At 42.7% G+C, this 23,060-nt stretch overlaps 1 protein-coding gene across 1 annotated transcript in view; it reads right to left on the reverse strand.

Moving 5' to 3' along the window:
* Window positions 1–302: 302 nt before the first annotated feature.
* LOC125447006 (glutamate receptor ionotropic, NMDA 2B-like) overlaps window positions 303–23,060 on the reverse strand; it is a 382,369-nt gene continuing 359,611 nt past the window's right edge. The window contains exons 13-14 of the mRNA XM_059640487.1: window positions 13,116–13,354; window positions 303–5,380 (exon numbers count right to left, since the gene is read on the reverse strand). Of these exons, the coding sequence (XP_059496470.1) occupies window positions 3,581–5,380; window positions 13,116–13,354 (2,039 nt within the window). The 3' untranslated portion in view covers window positions 303–3,580. The remainder of the gene's footprint in view (window positions 5,381–13,115; window positions 13,355–23,060) is intronic.

Raw genomic sequence — 23,060 nt, forward strand, 5'->3', positions numbered from 1 at the left:
ACTTGTAGTTTCTCCCCTCTGTTCAGCACCTGGTCTTGCCAATGTTCCAGATGTCGATTAGGTACTTTCTGTTTCATGACTTACTGCCAGTGAATTTGCCCAGAAACAACTTCATTTGATAGGCTGGTGTCTTGATAGGGGAGCACAGACATTGACAGAGATCGCAGGAAGCATCATAGCTCAACCGTTTCCCATCCTCATCAAGTTTCAATGACCACCAAACACAGGCCTGTGGGAGGGAGGGGGGGAGGCAAAGTACCTATTGCGCTTTGGACCCATATGGATATATTGCAGCACCACACCCATCACCACCATCCAAAATCTCCAAGCTGTTAAGAATTTCCAATACCCCCTTAACTCCACCAGCCTCTAGACCATACGTTGCAATGGGATCCAACCTTTTACATTATGGTGATGAGACACTGTATTCAAGAGGAGGCTTGTGTTCCACCTGTAACAATGGTGACAGACACTCCCACACACTGAGACAGCCATATTTATCACATCATTGCTGAAACCCCTCCTCACAATTACACAGTCCCTGAAACCATTTCACACCATTTATTCCTTAACAGGCATCAGTAGCCATATTAGTAATATACAGCAGTTCAGACACAACAAAATGGAGCCCATTGTAGCCTGTAGTGGCATCACACTCCATTTGACACAAGATGGCGCTAAGCATCGCCAGGGTCCTTTGACAACATGCTTCATGATGGGTTGTACCCACTGCCAGGTTATGGCTATACTAATCAACCGAATTCATCAACCAAATTAAATTATCAGGCAATTCTATCTTAAAGGAAAGGTAAACTGGGCAACCAGTCTTCTTGGTCCTGTCAGTGGGGAAGGGGGTGCATGACCCAGTTGGCGGTCGTGGAGGTCAGTCCTGTTGGATCATGCCCCAGTCCTTTTGGGTTGGAATCCAGCCTAGCAGGGATTGGATTTAAAAATTCTTCCATAAATTCACATTGAATTTACAATCATAACCCCCTCCCAGCTGCATCTCCCTGAAATTTATGTTTGAAAACAGCAGATTTAACAGAACAGAACCAAGTTGCCTGTTCTCCATTACAATCACTTCAGAGCATTTCAGTTCTAGCTGTTCATCCAGAAGCAGAAAGTGATACACCACGGGATCTGTCATGTCCATGCCCGGAAAGTTCATTGGCCTCTGCATCCCATATTTCCAGCCTCACAGGGTAGCTCTAACTAAGATCAACATGGTCCCCGCAGACTGAAGATGAAATCTGTGGTCTTCTCAGTCTGGGAATTGACTAACAGATGGCTATATTTCATACATTCAAGCTGAAGGTCAACTGGGCTGTCATTTCAATGCTGGTCCTCTGCAACAACAACACAGCTAGCCCCTCTCTGCCAAAGTGAGAGCATTATCCACTGAGCCAAGGTTAACACTGTGCTTCCACAGTCTACTGCACACTAGTTGGTGACAAATCCAAGAATGGGCACATCTCAATATAAAACTGAGTGATTATTTGTGAATCTAAGGGAACTCTATGGCTAATGCAAGTTGTTTGTATTCCAGGTACTTCTGCTGTCCATCAGTCAATGGGAGAGGAGAAAAAGGGTACTTTATAAATTGTAAATTGAAAAGACTGCTCACATCTCCATAACAATAATGAATAACACTGAGTTATCACTTTTAGAGTTAAAACCTCCGAGAATATTTAACCCAGCACCACTTGTGACTTCTTGTCTGTCAACACTGTGATGGTATTCTGGTATTCTTTTCAATTTAACACTGTGTTCTCAACACCATCCATGTCAAAAAACAAAAGATGACAGGTTTTAAATGGTGTCTCAGCTAGGACAGAACTAACACAGTGTAGCCAAAGACTCCCCTTCCTAGACGATATTAGCAGACTTCACTAACCTCCACTTAGCTTTTACCAGCAGGACAGATCTAACCAGCTACCACTGATCCTTGAGGCCCTGCAGTAAGCTTGGGTAGAATGGGAGCTACTGAATAGTCAGATCGAGATTTGTCTCTATTAGCATAGTTTATTCAATGTTTAAAAATCATACATTGCACTCAGATTATATGCTATAGTTGGGAGTGAGGGAGCGCCTTTTAACTAAGGAAAGAAACATGCATCGATTAAATGCAGACCACCACACTCATGATGGTATGCTGCTGAATGCTCATTTGCGGATACAAAAGATAGTTAGTCTTTCCCACTAGTGATAAGCATCACTGAAACATCATCCGCACAGCAATAGTCTGCTAATTCCTGATCAGAAATATCAAATACTACTAGATTGTAGTGCAATATCATGTTTCATTCTTTTTGCAATGAAACTTCACATCACGAGGCACTGGTGCAGTGAAATTATCATCTAGACCCATGGAATGAGAAGAGACCATCATTATGCTAACTGACAGATAGCAGCGTTCCGTCATAGAAAGACCTGCGAGGACACAGTAAGTGATCATTTAATTATGAGTCATTAGAGTCCCTTCCAGTCTGACAATAACTTTGTTGGACATTAACATTATCACTCACCATGATGGAATAAAATTGTTTTCCCTGTGTTACTAAATAGAGGCTGCACCTGGATTGAAGATTCACCCTTATTTGTAGGCGTGATTATCGCGGTGGTTATAATTACAATATGCATTCAATAGCCACAGGCCTTAAAAAACTGGCCTCAACACAATTTCAAAGACTTTAAAATCATTGACTTCTTGAAACACACTATGTTGCTAAAACTGCGACATCATTGACACACTGACATCACCATCATTGTGATGTCACTGAGATTGACATAATTGGCACACTGACATCATAATAATTGTGATATTGCTGCCATCGTGATGTCACTTACATGGTGACATCAGTCAGCTTGCCAACAGTCAGTGTGACATCACAGGTTCAGCAACATCACATTCGTTGTGATGTCATCCACACGGTGACATCACTAACTCAGTAACATGGCTGGGTCTGCGATGTCACTCTATATCACCAATATGAAGACCTGACATTGTTAGCACAGGCTGTCCCTGGAGAGCACATACATGTATTCACACACACACGTCCATGACTGGAGACGCACTTACACATGCACCCTAACACACGCACACATACACGCCACCGATCTGACATTGCTTTTACTAGAAGCCATGTCCACATCGTGCAACTTTCCCAGAACCATGGAGGCATTCAGAATGAAGCCATATTGAGTCTTCAGTGGCAAACGGGTTAATCCAGGTTTTAACTGTACAGTATTGGCACTGATATTAATATTTACTATATTAATCATCACCCCCTACACAAAGATGCATCACCCGATGTAACTTGATACAAATGACATGCATTTAGAATTTTGTCATCTTGTACTGGACCAGACATAATGTAAATCATGGAATCCGATTCACTCCCATAATAATGCAATGGGAAAAGAAAGCGATGTTCTGTGATGTTTTGTATGAAGATCAAAAACTTAAAACATAGGGAAAAAACAGCAGGTCCATCCGGAACTCCAGTGTGTCGCCCAAACGGGAAACTTCTAAATGACAGCTCCCCCACCTCCCACCTCAAAAGCAGGAGCGACTGCGAGTTCAGACATCAGACTCAATGCTGGAGAGTTTCTCGTATACGTGTCCGTTGCTGGACCCGTTGAAAGCCCTGGGAGTCTTGTTATTTGCTATGCACACCGTCGGCTGGCTTCCTGTGCACATTTCCTTCTGAAACCTGGCCGGGATGGCGTTGAGCATGGACGATGCCGCCTTAGCCGATGGGTGGAAGTCGAGGCGGGCTTTGGAACTGGCCGGGTGTTTGAAGAAGTGCGATTTGCTGCCGTGGAGCAGGCACTGGTCGTCGCCGAAGGTGGGGATGAAGGGGTTCTGGGTGACCCGGTCGGGATAGAGGGATTTGCTCAAGGTGTAGCGGCCGAGGTTGTGGCGTTCCGGGGCGGTGGGCTTGCCGACGAAGGCCGGCTCCGGGGTCGTTTCGAACATGTGGGCATAGGGGCTACCCTCCAGGAAGCGGTCCTTCTCCTTCAGGCTGACGCTCCTCGGGGTGATCGCCACACTGTCCTCCTTCTGCAGCTCCACAAAGGTGTCGTAGGAGTGTTGGCGCCGCAGCTTGTTGCGGTTGCGCCTCTGCAGCTTGGTGGAGTCGGTGGGGCTCTGGTGGTACTTGGCGAGGCCGGCTCCCGGGGCCAGGGCCTGGTCCACATCCTGCAGCGAGTTGTCCTCGCTGATGTCGTACAGGGTGGCGGTCTTCTTGCACGCCTCGCACCACAGGCACGGGCCCCGGTTTGCGTTCTGGCCGCCGTAGTTGTGCAGCTTGGTGGGGCAGTTGTGGCAGTAGCTGTCCGCCTGGCGCTCGTCCCAGTCCGGCACGCTGGCGTTCTTGTCCCACAGGCCGACCGTCGAGGCGTGCAGGCTGGCCTTGGCCGGCGGCGCGAACTCGCCAACGTGCACGGTGCGGGGCCTGCTCAGGCGCGAGCCTGGCGCCTCGAGCTTGCCGAAGTCATCGTCGTGGCCCTGGTAGAGGTCGCTGAGGTCCACGTGCTCCCAGCGCGAGCTGGCGTTCTCCTTGCACCGGAACTGGTCGCGGTAGAAGTCGCGGAGCTTGTCCTTGTTGAAGAAGCGCGCCTTCCGGTCCGAGGTGTGCGCTTTGCGGCGGTACGCCAGCTCGATCTCATCGAACTCCTTCCGCGACTTGGCCGACGCCGGCCTCTTCTTCAGGCTGTCCTTGTACTGCTTTCGCCGCTTGGTGTTGCCGATGTTGCCGTAGGTCACCGTGTGCGTGGAGATGTCTGAGACGTCCGATCGGATCAGGTCATCATGGGCGTAGCGGTCATTCTTGAACAAATACTTGTGGCTCTCGTAGCTGTCACTGAGCTGCCCCTGGGCATGCTTCAGGGGTAGGCCGATCTCAAAGGGCTTCCTCGCCAGGGCTCGGCTCTGGGTGCCAAACATGGCATTGTCACACTCGTACGGGATATCCAGCGAGCTGGTGCTGGCAATGCTGTGCGGCCGGTGATGGTGGTAGTGGTCCTGGTAGATGCTGTTGGTGTCCTTGGCGTGGAGGTTGCCAAACGTCCTCTCCACCTCGCTGATGTAATCGCTGAAGAGGTTGTCGTCAGGCTGGTAGGATTTGCAGTCCGAGTGGGTGAAGCTCCGCCGGTGCTCAGAGACATCAAAGACCGAGGGGTCCCTGCCGATGAAGTCGAGAGCGCTCTGGGGAGAGCCAAAGTGCGTGCCGTTGACCCCAGTCAGGTTGGCCATGCTCTTGGCCGTCCGCAGTAGCCGCATAATGTTGGAATGGGTGTCGTTCACCGTGGCAGTGGGGGACTCCATGCAAGACTTGTTATCCTCAATAGCAACTCCATGGATGCAGCTATATATACCCTGCAATAAAACACATGGAGGATAAGGAGTAGTTCAGAGGGTGGCGGTATTCATGACACTCATGTACAAAGAGGCTGAGCTGAAAATGTTATTGAAATCAGATGCTGGAGAATCTGAGATAACAAGGTGTACAGCTTGATGAACACAGCAGGCCAAGCAGCAGCAGAGGAGATCGAAAGTTGACGTTTTGAACCTCGACCCTTCTTCAGAAACCGTGCTTCTGAAGAAGCGTCTAGGCCGGAAACATCACCTTTCCTGCTCCTCTGATGCTGCTTGGCCTACTATGTTCATCCAGCTCTACACCTTGTCTCAGATTTTCCAGCATCTGCAGCTCCTCCTATCTCTGAAACAATTTTAACCCCACTGCAATGAGTCTTCTAAGGATGCCTACCTTGAAGAAGTTACCCTTCTCCCTCTGGAAAAACCTCAGTGGATCTCTGTCCCACTGCAACTCTCTTGTAATCTCTTTAGCCCTGAAACTGCTCAACCACGTCCTGAGGCAAACCAGGTACTACAGCCACATTACCTTTCGTAATACATGCCTATGGAACCGGGTCATCCACAATGGACTACAGTCCACATTGAGGCCTTCCCAGTTTGGCCCCAATCGTGACAATGTCTGCATTCAGAACATTGAGATCCTTCAGAAATGTTTCTCCCTGCGGCTCCTGAAACACACACTCACAGCAATGCGCTGGCATCTCCTAGCACTACAATCAAGCCTACCCCAGCTCAAAGCCTCCCTCTCCCAGACCTGCAAAGGACCTCTCCTGTTTTTTATTCTTCGTAGGATCCACGACCTGAACTCACAATTCTACCAGAGATAATAGGAACTGCAGATGCTGGAGAATCCGAGATAACAAGGTGTAGAGCTGGATGAACACAGCAGGCCAAACAGCATCTTAGGAGCGGGAAAACTGACGTTTTGGACCTGGATCCCAGGATCTAGGCCCAAAACGTCAGCTTTCCCACTCCTAAGATGCTGCTTGGCCTGCTGTGTACACCCAGCTCTATGCCGTGTTATCTCACAATCCTACTCAGCTTTATTGGACAGCATTTCTGAAGAAGGGTCTAGGCCCAAAATGTCAGCTTTCCTGCTCCTCTGTTGCTGCTTGGCCTGCTGTGTTCATCCAGCTCTACACCTTGTTATCTCTAATGTTATTGAAATGCCTGTTAGCGTACTGAGACTGCAGGTACCAATTACACAGAATTTGCAGCACAGAATAAGACCACTGGTCTATTTATGCTGCACTTGAGCCTTCTGTATTGCTCCATCTAACCCTATCACCTTATCCTCTTTCCTCCCTCATGTGCCTTAAAAGCATTTGAGACACAAATAACTCCATGTGGCTGCAAGTTTGACATTCCTACTACCCTCTGGGTAAAGAAAGCCTCCCTAAATTCACAGATTTGTGGCCGTCTTATCCTCATTGCCTGTTACTAGTGGAGCGTTTTCTCCTATACTATCAAACCTACTCAGAATTTCGCGCAATTTTATTACATCACTTCATTTGTCTAAAGCAAGAAGTCCCGCACTATTTCAGCCATTTCTTTGAAACTGGTAACTGCTACTAACTAGTGTCCGGAACTGCTGTGGAGTCATATCATGTGCCACACTGCTTTCTGCTCAGTTGGAGATGGTATACTGGGAGAAGTTTAGAACATGCTTCACAATGGTTACAAACATACTAGAGTAGCAGACAGCTGGACACTTTTCAATTGCCTAGTCTGAGCCAATTGTACGTTATCAGAAATAACCTGTCTTACTGTTAGAGACTTATCACAACACTGCTGTGTGACACTGCAGATTTGAAGTTTGCGACCATTAATAAGATGGAGTTCAATAATATCCAACAATTGGTTAAAAAAAAGCACATTGGATAGCGGCCATGTTTCAATCATTAGAATCAAACAGGCAGCGAATCTCCTTTCCATGGGAGGTAGGCTTTGCTGTCTGGATCAGCAGGCCTAATTGACCTTGAGAAGCTGGTGGGGAGCTGTCTTCTTAAACTGTTGGAAACAGTAGGGATAAGTACATTCATAGTACTGTTAGGGAGGGAGTTCCAGGATTTGGATCCAGTATCAGTGAAGAAATCGCACTATTGTGACGATGCTGTAACCGTAAGAGGTTACTTTGTCCTTTTCTTTTAAAGAGAGGTTTTAAAACAGAGGTACTGAACTGTCCACTTGGCAATTCAGTAAATTAAACAGCTTGTGAGGCCTTGGGTTTTTTTAAAAGTTGGAACAAAAGAAACAGCCTAGGTGGGTGTGGCCAACTCTTACAGACGAGGATTTCTAATTTATTTTAAATTTTTAGGTTTAGCTTTAAGCAGTTACTGTTGTGGGCTTGAAAAAGCTGTTTTTTTACCCCTCTCTCGATTACAGCCAAAAGCTGGGAGTTCTCTTCCCAGGCTGCCGGATTGCATATGAAACAAAATCTGTTTTTCTGAATTTGCCTTTTTGCCAAGGGTTGTGTTTACGGAATGTTACTATATTCGAACAGTTAATTAGTAACAGTTACTATATCAGTTAGTCTGTTAAGTTTTCCAGTAGAGTTAAGTTATTCTAAATTCCATTTTCTTTTGTTGTGTTTAAATAAACTTTGTTTTGCTTATCATCGAGTAGTTTGACCAGTTGCATTGTATCTGGAACATGGCATGTCATATTTGCCTTTAAAATAAGAAAAGGTTAGAGTCTAGGCTACCTTTGTAAAATATTTGGAGGGGCTTTGGTCTGGTCCATGACACTATACTTCCAAGTTAGGGCAGTGTTGGTAAGTTGCAAGTGGTGGTGTTCCCGTGCATCTACTGTCCCTGTCCTAGGTGGTAGATATCATAGGTTTGGGTGGTGCTATTCCACCTGGCACACTGCCCCATACCTATTTGGCGTCTGCAGTGTACAAGTTACTACAGATGGTGCACACTGCTGTCACAGTACGTCAGTGGTGAAGGGAGTGAATGTGATGAATTGGGTGACAATCAAATGGGCTACTTTGTCCCAGATGGTGTTGAGATTCTTGAGTTTTGTTAGAGTTGCATGCAGCCAGGAAAATTGGGAGTATTCCTTCATACTCCTGGCTCATGCCTTCGGTGAGTTGGAGGTGAGATATTCACTGCAGAATTCCTAGTCTCTGATTTGTTCTCATAGCCACAGCTTTTTTATGGCTGGTCCAGTTCAGTTTCTGGTCCATGGTAACCCCTACAATATTGAGTACTATGCTGCAAAATGTTTGTTTTACACAAATTTCCCCTTCTCTTTTACGAAAAGCACAATGGCTTCATTTCTGACAAGAGATTCTGATCAAAGCACCTTCAGAAATACAAAGCTGTACCTCCAATTTGCCAGTTGTCTCAAAGTGCAGAACTGTGGAAGGGAAGATAAAACAACCACCTTTTCACAGCAGTCAGATCCCTTATACTCAAGTTTAAAGACTCAGAATCACAACCACTTTACCGGCTGGAAGTTAGATTGTCAAATGGGCAGGGTGCCAAGTGGGGTGAGACAAACTCACCATCATGAAAGAGGACCATGGGACTGCTTGCACATTAGAGGGAGATGACTGGTGGTGAGGTTATTCTAAGGGTGACCATGCCTCAGGTGAGGGAAAAGCTTGAGAAGATGGAACTTTCAGTGGTAACCTCTGGCAGTGTGGGAGTCAAACCCATGCTGTTGGTGGAACTTTTCACCACAAGCCAGCAATCCACTTAACTGACCCCCTGAGTGGTAGGTAGATACCATGACTAGGGTGCCAGGTGTGTATGTGATAGGATGCCGGTTGGGTAGGGGTTAGGGTATGAGATGGCATTGGGGCCAGGGAAGGGAAGCAGTGTTCAGGATAGGTTGGGATAGGTGGGAGATATTGGCTGTGGGTTGGGAAGGGCTTGGGGTGGGGTGAGTCTAATGAGTGGGCAGAGACAAATCAGGTCCACAGCAGCAGGAGGTGCTGGTCGGTTTGCAGACCTGGTGCTGGGGGAGGGGGAGCCTGTTCAGAGCAAGGGAAGTCTGGAGTTGGCCTAGAGTAGGAAGGGGGTGTCAGGTGCTGGTGAGAGGAGGGTCTGGGGATTTGTCTGTGGCTTGTGGGAGGTGTAGTTGGGGGTGATTGAGGTAGATATGGGAGTTAGACTATATATATTTAACAGTCTAATATTTCCTGAGTAATTATTTACTTAATTTCATTGCAACTCTCTAAGTTCTTCAATTTAAATGAATACTTCAAGAAGGTTTCAAGTATAAGGGAATTGCTAAACAGATTATTCAATTTCCCAAGCAATTCCTTCAGAGTCTGCTAAAATGGAATTCTGCAGGGCACAATTCCCATGCTCTACTGGAATAGTGACTGGTCATTGGAAAATCTAGGCCAGAATGTCCTATACAAAGTGAAACCCATGGTGTTGGTTTTGTTCAGTGAGTAGCACACACTGCCTGATTCATCTTCACTTCGGGAACATGAAGTGTTGAGGGAATGTTGGAGATGGAGATGTTAAACAGAAGCTCTGTCTAACCTCTCAACTGACTGCAAAAGATCATGTGGAACAATTGGAAGTAGAGAAGGGAATTAACTAGCCAATTGTCTCATTTACTGTTTATGGGATCATACTGTGCACTTAAGTTTCAAGAAATAACTCTTCATAGTGAACCTCCTGAAGACGTGAAAAAGTGTGACAGAAATGCAGGTGAGTGCTTGAGAAGTGGGTGATAGAGATCAGGGATAAAGGGAAGGAACAAAAGGAAAATTGCAGAATGGGTTTCTAAGGCCTCATATTTCCGCCAGACTTATCGTTGATTCATATAAAGGTGCAGTGTCTTGGATTTCCAGGTTTGAAGGTGATGCCAAGTAAGGAGGAAGTTTTTTTTGTAGAAAGGAGCACTACAACAAGGTATAGGCAGAAACTGAACAGAGAAAATGACAGCTGGACACTTTTCTAATTATCTGCTAATTACAGATAGTTTGAATCATTAAATTCCTTCAGTGTGGAAGCAGGCCATTCAGCCCATCAAGTCCACACTGACCCACCAAAGAACATCCCACCCAGACATATCCCCTGAACATTCCTGGACAATTTAGCATGGCCATACATCTAACCAGTAATTCTTTAGTCTGTAGGAGGAAACTGGAGCACACCCACATGGACACGTGAAGCATACGTAAACTCCACAAAGACAGTCATCCAGGGGTGGAATTGAACCCAGGTTCCTGGCACTGTGAGGGAGCAGTGCTAACCACTGTGACACCCCACTAGTTTGAGAGTTAACTAGCTGATGAATTGCACATTGGCTATATGGTGTCTTCCCATCCCGGGACAATTTCAGGGCCGCTTTTTCCGATTTTTCAATTAAAACAAGGAGTATACAGAAATTACAGGATTGCCTGAATCCCTCAAGACTCTAACAGAATGCAAAATCCTTTAAATTGACAACAGGAGAGACAGGAAGAGATCTGTTACAAGAGACATAGCCAAAATGATCTCCCTTCACATTTAATTAAAGGGACTCGGACAGAAGGAAAAAAGTAAATGCCATTATACTGAGGCTTCGGGACATCTCAAATTACTTTATAGACAATGCAGAATGTTTGAATGGTAGTCACTCCTGTCATGCAGGAAGCACAGCAAAATCCCTTAAACAGCAATGAGATAAAAGGATGTGAATAAACAAGATGTGGATGTTTGTGGACTGTTGCAAGATTTCGGATCAAGTTTGGAAATCTCCAGACCTTTTTGTCCCAAGTACAACTGGATGACATGTTTAAACATTGGGACCCAACAGGGAGATTCATTCATTGCTTTCTGGCGTGAGAGCCCAGGTTAAACCCTCTATCCATTAACGGGCGTGGAGACCAAGTGTAATCATTTAGTGATCTATTTTGAAGATGTCCTACAATAAGAATGAAACACCGAGAAATGCAAGAGAAGAGAACAGATAAAATATTATGGGAATCTCAATTATCTGTCTTTCCCCTGGAAAATGGAGTGACAGCCAAGGCAGACTTTTTTTTAAAGGAATTACCTGTTCAGATACATCGTGTTATGGCTCTATGGTAGGTGAGAACTTTCACCTCAAACCTCTGGCCCAAATATAAGTGATATTACCACAACACCAAGAGAGTAACTGAGCTAACCCTAACTTTTTACACACTCAAGCACTGCAGTGAGACTTGAAACTATAACACTGTTGCTCAAAGGCACGTCTGCTACCAAGTGTACCTAATTACTTACAAGTGGATGAATCACTCTATGAGCATCAACAATCAGAGACAGTGAGCAGGTTTGCATATCTGCCCTCTGGGAGTGTAACACCAGCAGTGCTCCACAGGGATCAGTACTAGGTTCACCATTGTTATTTATATAAATGATTCGGATGAGACTATGGAAGGCATGATTAGTAAGTTTGGAGATGATACCAAAATTGGTTGTATAGTGGGCAGTGAAGAAGGATAACCAAGATTACAAAGAAATCTTGATCAATTGAGTCAATGGGCTGAGGAGTGGTGGATGGAATTTAATTTGGATAAATATGTGGTATTGCATTTTGGTAAAACAAACAAGGGCAGGACTTAACTAAGAGATGGGCCTTGAGTAGTGTTGTGGAATAGACCTAGGGGTTCATATGCATAATTCTTTGAAATTTACGTCACATGTAGGTGGGGTAATTAAGATTAGATTAGATTCTCCACAGTGTGGAAACAGGCCCTCAGCCCAACAAGTCCATACCACCCTTTGAAGCATTCCACCCTGACCCATTCCCCTATAACCCACACATTCCTGAACACTATGGGCAATTTAGCATGGCCGATCCACCTAATCTGCACATCTTTGGACTGGAGGAGGAAACCAGAGCACCCAGAGGAAACCCACTCAGACATGGGGAGAATGTGCAAACTCCACACAGATAGTCGCCCAAGGCTGGAGTCAAACCCGGTCCCTGGCACTGTGAGGCTGCAGTGCTAACCACTGAGCCACCGTGCCACCCTGGCTAATTGCCTTAAGAAGGCAATTAGCACACTTGACTTCATTGCTCAGACGTTTGAGTAAAGGAGTTGGGATGTCATGTTGAGGTTGTACAGTTCTGTTGCAGGAAGGATATTATTAAGCTAGATTTACCAGGATGTTGCCAGGAACGGAAGGTCTGAGTTATAAGGAGAGGTTAGGTAGACTGGGACTTTTTTCACTGGAGAGTGGGAGGCTGAGGGGTGGCCTTATAGAGATTTATAAAATCATGAGGGTTATGGATAAGGTGAATGGCAGGTGTCTTTTCCCTAAAATGGGGGATTTCAAGACTAGGGAGCATATTTTTAAGGTGAGAGGATAAAGGTATTTTTAAAAAAAGGATGTTTATACACAGACAGTGTTTAGTGTGTGAAATGAACTTCCAAAAAAAGTGGTGGATGTGGGTACAGTTACAATGTTTTAAAGACATTTAGACAAGTTCATGAATAAGAAATGTTTGGGGACTATGGGCCAGGAACAGGCAGTTGGGACTAGTTTAGTTTGGGATTATGGTTGGCATGGACAGGTTGGACCACATGGTCTGTTTCCACACTGTATCAGTGCATGAGTCTATAACCAAAGGCTTTTAAGTTCAAAGCTTTCAGTCAAAGGTCCAGGAGATTGAATAATCCCCATTCCCTCCGCTGTTGTGCAGGAGCACCAGATCACGTGGATTTTCAAACCCTCCAAAGCCAAGCTGCAATTAATACCATTGGAAAACAGGCACAGATTGAGAGATGTGGTCTTACCCTGCTGACTGAAAACATGACACCTGGTTTGCCAGTGCAGACACCCATGAAGCAATGCCGCAGTTGCCAGTAGAAGAGGTGTTCGCAGATGAACGTGACAAGACTCAGTGTCATTGCAGCACCCAGCATGTAGAACACGCCTGCCATATTATCGACATCCAACTGGCTGCTCATCACCTCGTTCTTCTCGTTATGGCAGATGCCAGTCAGCCAGAGGGCTTCTAGCTCCTCCATATCTCCTAAGGACAGGACAGAGGAAAGGAAAATTCATGTCAGAGGTTATGTAGGATAGCATATCTGAATCCCTAGCTAGAAATGCTGGAAGTATGCTTGTCTGTCAGCATGTTTGGAGAGAAACAGCAAATCTTCACCAGATCAAAACAAAAAAGGTTGACAAATGATCAATTGAATAAAATCAGAACAAAACAATGGTAAAGGGGAGAAAGAACTCTTGGGAAAATATTGGCATAATGTCATGAAAGCTCCTGCAAATTATTACAAAGACGTAGGCTGAAATAAGTCCACAGAGGCCAATACCCCATCACCAAGTCACCCTTTATTTACACTTGCATAGTCCTTAACACTGGTCTGGCTTTCTCAGAGTGAATAGAATCTCTGACGCTCCTGTTTATATCTGTCAGCCAGGGCTCACTGATTGGACCAGGCTAACAGCCCCAATCAGGGAATTCATATTCTGTGAGGTCCACCTGGCTGACTTTGTTACATTGACCACAGAAGCGATGGAAAGAAACATTAAAGAAATTGCTGCAGAAGAGACACACTTTTGAAGCTTTTTGTCTTACACTCATCAGGACAGCATTGCAAGAATGCCAAATCTCAAAGGGAATAGCAATACTACTCTGCACAAGAAGATTCTGTCTTGATCAATGCTAGGCAAAAAAGCTTCACCAGCCCATGCCTCTTTCTTCATCAAAATTTGAATTGGTATGAGCATATCCTTAGAAGAGAGGCATGTAGTCCAGAATCGATCAAGTGGCTTTCTTTTTGTGTGACCCATAAGCAAATTAACTAATTTAACCAACTGAATAGTAATAATTAACAAGTCCTACCCACCAGGGGCAGTGCAATCAAGTGACTTCTTGCAAAAAAAAAGTTCCACCAAACCACCCGTGTCTCTAATTAAATTAAGTGACATTTTTTCATATCTATCCAGAGATGCTACTGTGCACCTCTGAAGCTATTGTTTTATCACCACCAAATTACCTATGTTTATAATTAAATGAATCAAGCAACATTTTTTTTTCTTTGAGTAAGCAACTTCTTTGCTTCTTTTTTCACAATCTAGAAGTGTTCTTGTACATGACTGAACTGTTCTTTTCCCCATCACCAAATTATTCTTTTCATCTGTTAACCACTGTCAGCAAAGCATCCATGTGTTTCAGTTAATTAATTTACATGCAAAGCCTGTTCAGGGCAATGTATCAAGCAACCATTAAAGAAATCAGAAAATCTAAAACGTGACTGGTTAATCAAGATGCTGAGAAGCACAGCTCAAGGAAGAGGTGGGAGAATGGAGTCTTTTCCTGAGGATGGGGGATTTCAAGACGAAGGGACACATTTTAAAGTCGAGAGGAGAGACATTTAAATAAGATGAGGGACAAATATTTTACACAGATGGTGATTTGTGTGCGGATTATACTTCCTGAGGAAGTGGCAGATGTGGGTATAATAATGTTTAAAAGACATTTGGATAAGCACATGAATAGGAAAGTTTTGGAGGAATATGGGCCAGGAGCAGGCAGGTGGGGCTAGTTTCATTTGGGATTATGTTTGGCATGGACTGAAGAGTCTGTTTCCATACCCTATGACTCAATGACTCCATGACAATGAAAGGATCTTATGAATAGGATCTAAGGATCAGCACTGAAGGAGTCATGTATCTCATGTCATTGTGGTATAGAAGTGCTATAAAATTAGTCGCATTTCCCTGCTCTTTCCGTCAAGCCTTGCAAATTTCTCCTTTTGGCCCCTTGAAGACAGGAAGGTAACGAGAAACTCAAAGTCCACCATTTTAATCTGGTACTAACCCATCTAACCATGCACTTGCTATCTATAAACCTAGCAGAGTCTGATCTCGTACTTCTGCGACAACTTGCACATTTTTCAATGCTGTATTTCTGTGTCTGCATTGATAATAGAAACAGAATGTATAAACTCATCACGTAACAATACCCTCCAGCCAGTGGCAGTGCTGAAAATTCTAATTCTCTATGGCATCCTCCAATTACCTATATTTTCTTTGCTTCCCAAATTGCTGTACCTCTTGCTATTTAGCCATAATTTATTTTTATATAATACTTTAACATAATTAAGACCAAATGTGTGTCTTTGAATTGAAGGCTGAAATACATCCCATATCCAATTATGCAGTGCCCTTGAACTCCACTTTGTCTGAAAACAGCACAGACTTGATTCCCCATTGGCAAAGACACAGGAGATCGATGATATGTTAATGGCTCCTCTACAGGAGCAGGGAAAGGAACATCATGTGAATTCATCAAAATTTAACTGGCTCATGTCATCAACAGTCTTTGCTCACCTTATGTCTGTGAGCACTAAAAGAAAAAAGTAGGAACAGTAGATTATGGCTGAATTATACACTACTCAGTATAGCTGTGCTGATTTTTGGGACGCCGTTCACTTTCCTATCCAGATCCCTTGAATCCCTGACAACCCCAAGTTTTCTACCTCAGCCTTAAATATATTCATTGTTGGAGCCCCCAAGTTCCAACTTTTTCCAACAGGCAGGAGATACTGAAGCTTGAACACATGCACCAACAGGTTAAAAAACAGCTTCTTCCTTGCTGTTACGGAACTGTCGAACAGACCTCTTTAAATTCAAATCTATTGTTGATTCTTGCTTTTATGCACATCCTGTGCAGCCGTAAACTGGTGCGCCTTGCTGTGCCTAAGCATCTTTATGTATGCGTACGTTATGATTTGCCAATACTGCTCGCCAAACAAAATTTTTCACTGTACTTAGGTACGTGTGACAACAATAAATCAAATCAAATTAAATCAAGTAAGCTAAGAGGGAGATTATGGCCCATGGGTGCACGCAGAAGACAACATAGACTCTGATTGCAAGGGTATGAGTGCAACAGCAAATTGGTCTTGCTGCAATTATACACAGCATGGCTGAGATTGCAGCTGAAGTATTGTTTATGGTTTTGGTTTCCTTACCTAAGGAAGGACCTACTTACTATAAGGGAAGTGCAAAGAATGTTGACCATTCCTGGAATAGCACGATCACACTTATGAGGGCAGTTTGAAGAGACTGTGCTTGTATCCTGAAGCCTTCAGAAGAATGAGAGGTAATCTCACTAATGTGTACAGGAGTCTGAAGAGTTTGACAGGATAGAAGCACAAAGGACATTTTTCCAGGCTGGGTGGTTCTATAACCAGGGGGTGCAGTTGCAAAATAAGTGCCATTTAAGACTGAGATGAGGAGAAAGCCTCCATTCAACCAATGGTAAATCTTTGGAATTTTCTATCCCAGAAGTCTTTGGGAGTTCTATCATTGATTATATTCAAGACAGAGATTAACAGTGTAATAGAAGTCAAAGACACCAACGGATATGGGGATAATGCAGGAGTATGGCATTGAAGTGGAAGATCAGTTATAATTTAGTTGAATAGTATAACAGACTAATGAGGTTCAATGCTCTATTCCTATTTCCTATGTTCCTATGATTGTGCTTCAGAGGAAGGTGGGGAACATATGACATGACCCCAAGGTGAGATGAAGAGTTCAGAGTCATGGCAGAGGAGTATGGGCTCAAGTCATTGTAGGGATTTGTAAACTGGGATCTTCAAAATATTATATATGGGCAGGCTGTCTTCAAGGTGGCTCTTTTTCCACCTTATTTGTCTGATAAACACTGCAGAAATTCAGAACATTGATAGTCCTACTTAATCTCTGGATACAAACTGACATTTGCTTGCAATTAGTGCTTATTTCATGCTGCAACAACCAAAATAAGTAACATTCACCAGAACTTCAATTCAGATCACTCCAGAAACTCTGCTGAAAATTAAGAGAAGATCTGTGTCTTAGGACCCTTACAGTATGGAAGCAGGCCAGTCTGTACTTTGGTTCCACACCAACCCTTCAAAGAGCATCCCACCCTACTCCCACATTTCCCATGATTAATCCATCTGGTCTGCACATCTCTGGACACTATGGGCAATTTACCATGACCAGTCCTCCTAAGCTGTATATCTCTGGACTGTGAGAGGAAACCTGAGCAAACCCACATAAACATTCACCCGAGGCTGGAATCAAACCTGGTTTCCTGGTGCTGCAAGGCAGCAGTGCTCGAGCCATCACACCATTGGTTTATGGTGTCCAATTTAGTAAGATCCCTTGTACCCCCACCCTCAGTCTTTATAATCCTGCCCTGTCTTCCAAAATACAGACATATTTGTCATCTGTCCCTCTCCTACATCATTGTCCAGATTGCAGTACAATGACAATGCATATGTTAATGATATAATGACGTATAAGGTGATTTAACACAATCATCAGTCACATCATCAAGGGAGGTGTTGGCCTAGTGGTATTAACACTGGACTGTTAATCCAGGTAATGTTCTGGGGATCCAGGTTTGAGTCTCATCATGGCAGGTGTTGGAATTTTAATTCAATAAATATCTGGAATTAAGCATCTAGTGATGATCATAAATCCATTGCTAATTGTCAGGAAAAACCTATCTGGTTCACTAATGTCCATTAGGGAAGGAAACTGCCATCTTTACCTGATCTGGCCTACATGTGACTGCAAACCCACAGGAACACAGTTGACTGTTACCTGCCCTCTGGGCAATAGGGATGGACAATAAATGCTGCCTAGCTAGTGATGCCAACATCCCGTGAACAAACGAAGAAGAAAAAAACATGCTATTGAGATTGAGAAGAGAATGAAATAACTTGTGCAAGGGAGCAGTAATACAGAAATCAAGATTCAGCACGTTGGTCTAGAAACAAAAGAGCTTATTAAAATTCCCAAGAGTCATTTTTAGATAAGGCAGAGAAGGAGATGCAGCAGACTCAGAGTAAAGGGATATGAGTAGATGATTTTGGAGCAGAAGTAGTTCATTCAGTCCCTCAAGCCTGCTTGGCCATCCACTAATGTCATGGTTGACCTGGCCATGTTTTTGAATTCCACATTCCCATCTCCCTTTGACTCCCAAGCCTAACAAGAATCTATCCTCCTCCAACTTAAAAATATTCAAAGTCTGCGACCACCACTGCTTTCTGAGGCAGAGGTCCAAAGTCACACAGCCCTCTGATAGAAATAAAATCTTCATTCCTGCCTTAAAACTGTGTCACCTATGTCTGTAGTCATCCACAAGAGAAAACACCTTTCACACCTTCAACTTGTTAAGATGTTTTGGCAACTCATATACTTGATTCCATTCATTCGTCACTAATCTAAATTACAGTGCAAACAAGCCCAGTTTTGCTAATTTTTGTTCCTAGGTCAACCCACTCATTCCAGTATCAATCTAGGAAGATATTCTAATCTAAGTCAGCAGCTGCTAAATTATGCAGAACCAAACTCTGATGCCCAAACCTCATTGTCAGCAGCATTCATCTAACCAACTAAGTGTGTATCCAAGGTATCAACGCAAACCAAGAAAATGAGGGATAATCATGCTGTGGATGAATCCCAATCCACTGTCGTCACTCAGTGTTTGTATTGGACACTGTTTGGTCAATTATAGCCCAATTAGATGTTTCTAACTGCACCAAACACAAGCCACAGAATTACCTCATAAGAAGGCTCCTTAGCTGATCAGCGAAGCCCCTTGTAAGGGGGTTCAGTAGACCCTAGGAACCTGATTTTGGGGTTGTTGTCTTCTTGTAGTCAGTTATCAGAGGAGATTTTGTTCTCTCCATTCCAACGTGGGTTGGAAAACAGCGAGGAGAGAGAGAAGGCTACATGCAGTAGGGTCTGGTCCCTTATAAAATCAAACCATTAACCTCAAATGACATGAAACCAAACATTTCTTGCAGGTTGCAATTGTGGTGTGAGATACTGCTAATAAACATGTACAAACGCATGGATGCAAAATGGGTTTGGTATTGAAGAGGGGGAGAATAATCTTCTTTTGCTTCTGCAATGAAGGTAACTTGCTTCATCTGAATTTAACGTCTTGAACAATTTTACATTCACCCCCAATTCAACCATTTATTTAAATGTTCCATTATTCTATCAGGGAACACTTGCATTATCTTGATTTCTGAATGAGTTAGCAAGTTTCAAATATCAGAATTTGTGCCCATGCCAACTTGGGTTATTGTGGGGTTACACCTGAGTGAAGCAGCATTGGAGGGGACCATCATACTATGCCAGCTAAAGTTATCAATTAATCCCAGTCCCCATCTCTCCCAGAATTCTGTAAATTCAGTACATTTCTAACTATTAAATAAAGTCATAATCTGCACCTACCTTGCCAACTAAACTAAATATTCAGCCTTAGTCTGGAAGATTTTCTTTCTGACATCTCTTTTCCAGACCGAAAAGTCCAAGTTTCCCCCGTTTTTTCTACATAATTTGACACATTAACTTACAGATTATCAGCCTGAAGACTTCTCTGCACATTCCATATTCTTAAATTGTTTCAGCAACCAGCAACTTAGCATCATACAGTACAGAAGAGGCCCTTCAGTCCATTAACTCTGTATCACCAAAAGTAGACTAAATCTACACCAGCTCCACTTTCAAGCACTTGCCCCATAAGTTGAATGTTATGACATTTCAAGTGTCCATCCCATAATTTTAAAAGATTCTGAGGTTACACATCTCAAATACCCTCCCAGGCAATACATTCTGGATTCCACTATACTCACATCCCCTCGAAACCTCCTGCCTTTCATGTTAAAATTATTCCTCCTTGTTATTGACCCTTCAACTAATAGCTGTCAACCACACTAATGTATCTATCACTGATATTAGGTAACAAATTGTGTTAAAACATTCTATGAGGATATTATGATTTTAAAAAGTATATTTTGTGCTATTTTTTATGAAGAAAAGTTAAAAGAGGTGACAAGCAGACTGCTCAAAGTCAATAAAATATACAACTTGTGAGGCCTTGTTTTTTTTTAAAGTTGGTACTATTGAAGCAGCCTGAATGGGTGGGATCAAGGTTCCATAGAACCAGGACTTCTGGTTTTAGCTTTCTGCAATTTCTGGGGTCTGGAAGCTGGATGTGGAAGCTTTTAATCCTTTCTCTGTTACAGTTAAAAGCTGGGGCTTTAATTGATATGAGACAATCTACTCTACTGAATTTGCCTTTGCCAAGTGTGTGTTTATAGGATGTTATGATATTAGAACAGTTAATTAGTAGTAAATTAAAATATATTGTTTTGTTAAGCATTTTGATAGAAATACAGTTAAACCATTTTTAAAAATGTTTATTTTGTCTGCATTTTAATGGTGTTGTAAAAGTAAAGTGTGTTTTGCTTAAAGTTAAATAGTTTGACCAATTGAATTGCATCTGGAATGCAATGCCTTTTACTTACCTTTAAGATAAGAAAAAGTTAGGGTTTAGTCTATCTTCTTAATATATTTTGAGGGGTTTGGTCTGGTCCATGACAATTCACGCAAACATTACAGTGTTAACAGATGTAGCACTAATATCACAATTAATGAAATCACAGTTTTAGACATTTATTAGCGACATCAAGAGTGTTAGCGTGTCCACTCATGATATCACAATATTAAGGTTTGGATTATGAATATTATACAGCACCAAAACTTCATTACTGATATCACATTCCATACATCATGCACAACATGAGCATTGTTGACAGAGATCACAGTCTGAACATATCCATGACTGATATTACTAGAACTGTACTGAAAATAGATTAATATGGAATCACATAATTATAACACCTCAAGTCTGAAATGACATTGTTAACACCCTGATTACTGATATCATACCACATTAACCCATTGTTTATTGATGCCAGAAAATGTAGGCATGGCATTACTGAGATCACACAGTGCAAATACATTCCTTACTAATATCATACCACTTAACAATTTCCCTGCTGACATCACAATGTTAATACCTTTCTTATTGATATCATAGTGTTACCAACTTATTACTGATATAAAAATGTGAGAATATTCATGAATGATCTCACACAACGTTAACTTATAAATGACACCTTGAAAGTGGATTCACCGGTAAACAGGATAGTGAAGAAGGTATTTGCCATTATTGGTCAGGGTATTGAGTGTAGGAGTTCGGAGGTCATGTTATGCTGTACAGAATGTTGGTTAGGCCACTTTTGGAATGCAACATTCAATTCTGGTATCCCTGCTATCGGAGGGATGTGTGGAACTTGAAAGGTTCAATAAAGATATACAAGGATGTTGCCAGGGTTGGAGGGTTTGAGCTAATAGGGAGAGGCTGAATAAGCTGGGGCTATTTTCCCAGGAGCGTTGGAGGCTGAGAGGTGAACTTATAAAGATTTATAAAATCATGAGGGGCATGGATAGGGTGAATAGCTTTTTCTCAGGGTAGTGAAGTCCAAAACTAGAGGGCATAGGTTTAAGATGAGAGGAGAAAGATTTAAAAGGAACCTAAGGGCAACTTTTCTCACGTGGAGGGTGGTGTGTGTATGGAATGAGCTGCCAGAGAAAGTGGTGGAGACTGGTACAATAACAATATTTAAAAGGCATCTGAATAGGTATATGAATATGGGTTGAGAGAGATATGGGCTAAATGCTGGCAAATGGGACTAGATTAATTTAGGATATCCGGTCAGCGTGGACAAGTTGGACTGAAGGGTCTGTTTCTGTGCTATACAGCTCTATGACTGATATCATAATTTAATGTTTTTGTTGCTGTTATTAGTTTTTGCACAATCATTTCAGACATCACACACTTCTAACATATTCAAGCATGACATTAGGTAACGACAATTCAATATTATACGTCGTTAACATACTTATTACAAAAACCATACATTTATTGCTGATGTCACAGAGAAGTAACACAATAATTACTGACATCACATGCTGTGAACACACATTTCTAATTGTACAAAATATTAGTTGCTGATGTAGTACAGTGTTGTTACATTCATCACTGATACCAATCAATGTTGATGCAACCAAAACAAATATCATCCCATGTTAAATATTTATTAATGTTATTAACTAGCATTTATATAACCATTATTGATCTTACAAAGTGTAAGCAGTATCATTACAAGTCTTACACAATGCTAACATAGTCATTACTGATACCGGTATTACAGATACCAATTTACCAATTACTTATCGTGTCAGTATTAACAGATTTGTTATTGGTATCTGGGAGTTGAACATAGTTGTTACAGTTAACACACAGAGTGTATTTTTAAGTACTAATACGTGAACAACTAATATTACACATCAGCTGATTCATTAATCTTATCTCACGACATTTTTTTCTCACAATGTTGATTATCACTGATATCACATTCATTTCTGATATCACACAGCCTTAATATTATCACTATTGATATTGTACAGGTTGGAAATATTTCTTCCTGAAACCACACAGCAGTATTATATTCATTAACAATGGTGAGACAGACTCAAAGGAACTGAATGGCCTACCGATGCTCCTAATTTTAATTGTATGTCGTAGAGTCAATCCATCCGTTGCCAATGTCATGCAAAATTAATGCCTCATTATTAATACCAACAATTGATATTTAATAACCAATATGAAATATTGGTTTAATATTTAATATGCTCATCACTGACATCAAAATTCTGACATGCTCAACATTGATATCATACTAAATGAATGCATTCATTGTGTCATCAGAAAGCAGTAACATTTCATTACTGATAACCCACCATGTTGACGCTTCATGACTGATATCACAAACTCACTCTTCATGGATGTCACA

The sequence above is a fragment of the Stegostoma tigrinum genome, chromosome 38, assembly GCF_030684315.1.
Source record: "Stegostoma tigrinum isolate sSteTig4 chromosome 38, sSteTig4.hap1, whole genome shotgun sequence".
NCBI classification, from domain to species: Eukaryota; Metazoa; Chordata; class Chondrichthyes; order Orectolobiformes; family Stegostomatidae; genus Stegostoma; species Stegostoma tigrinum.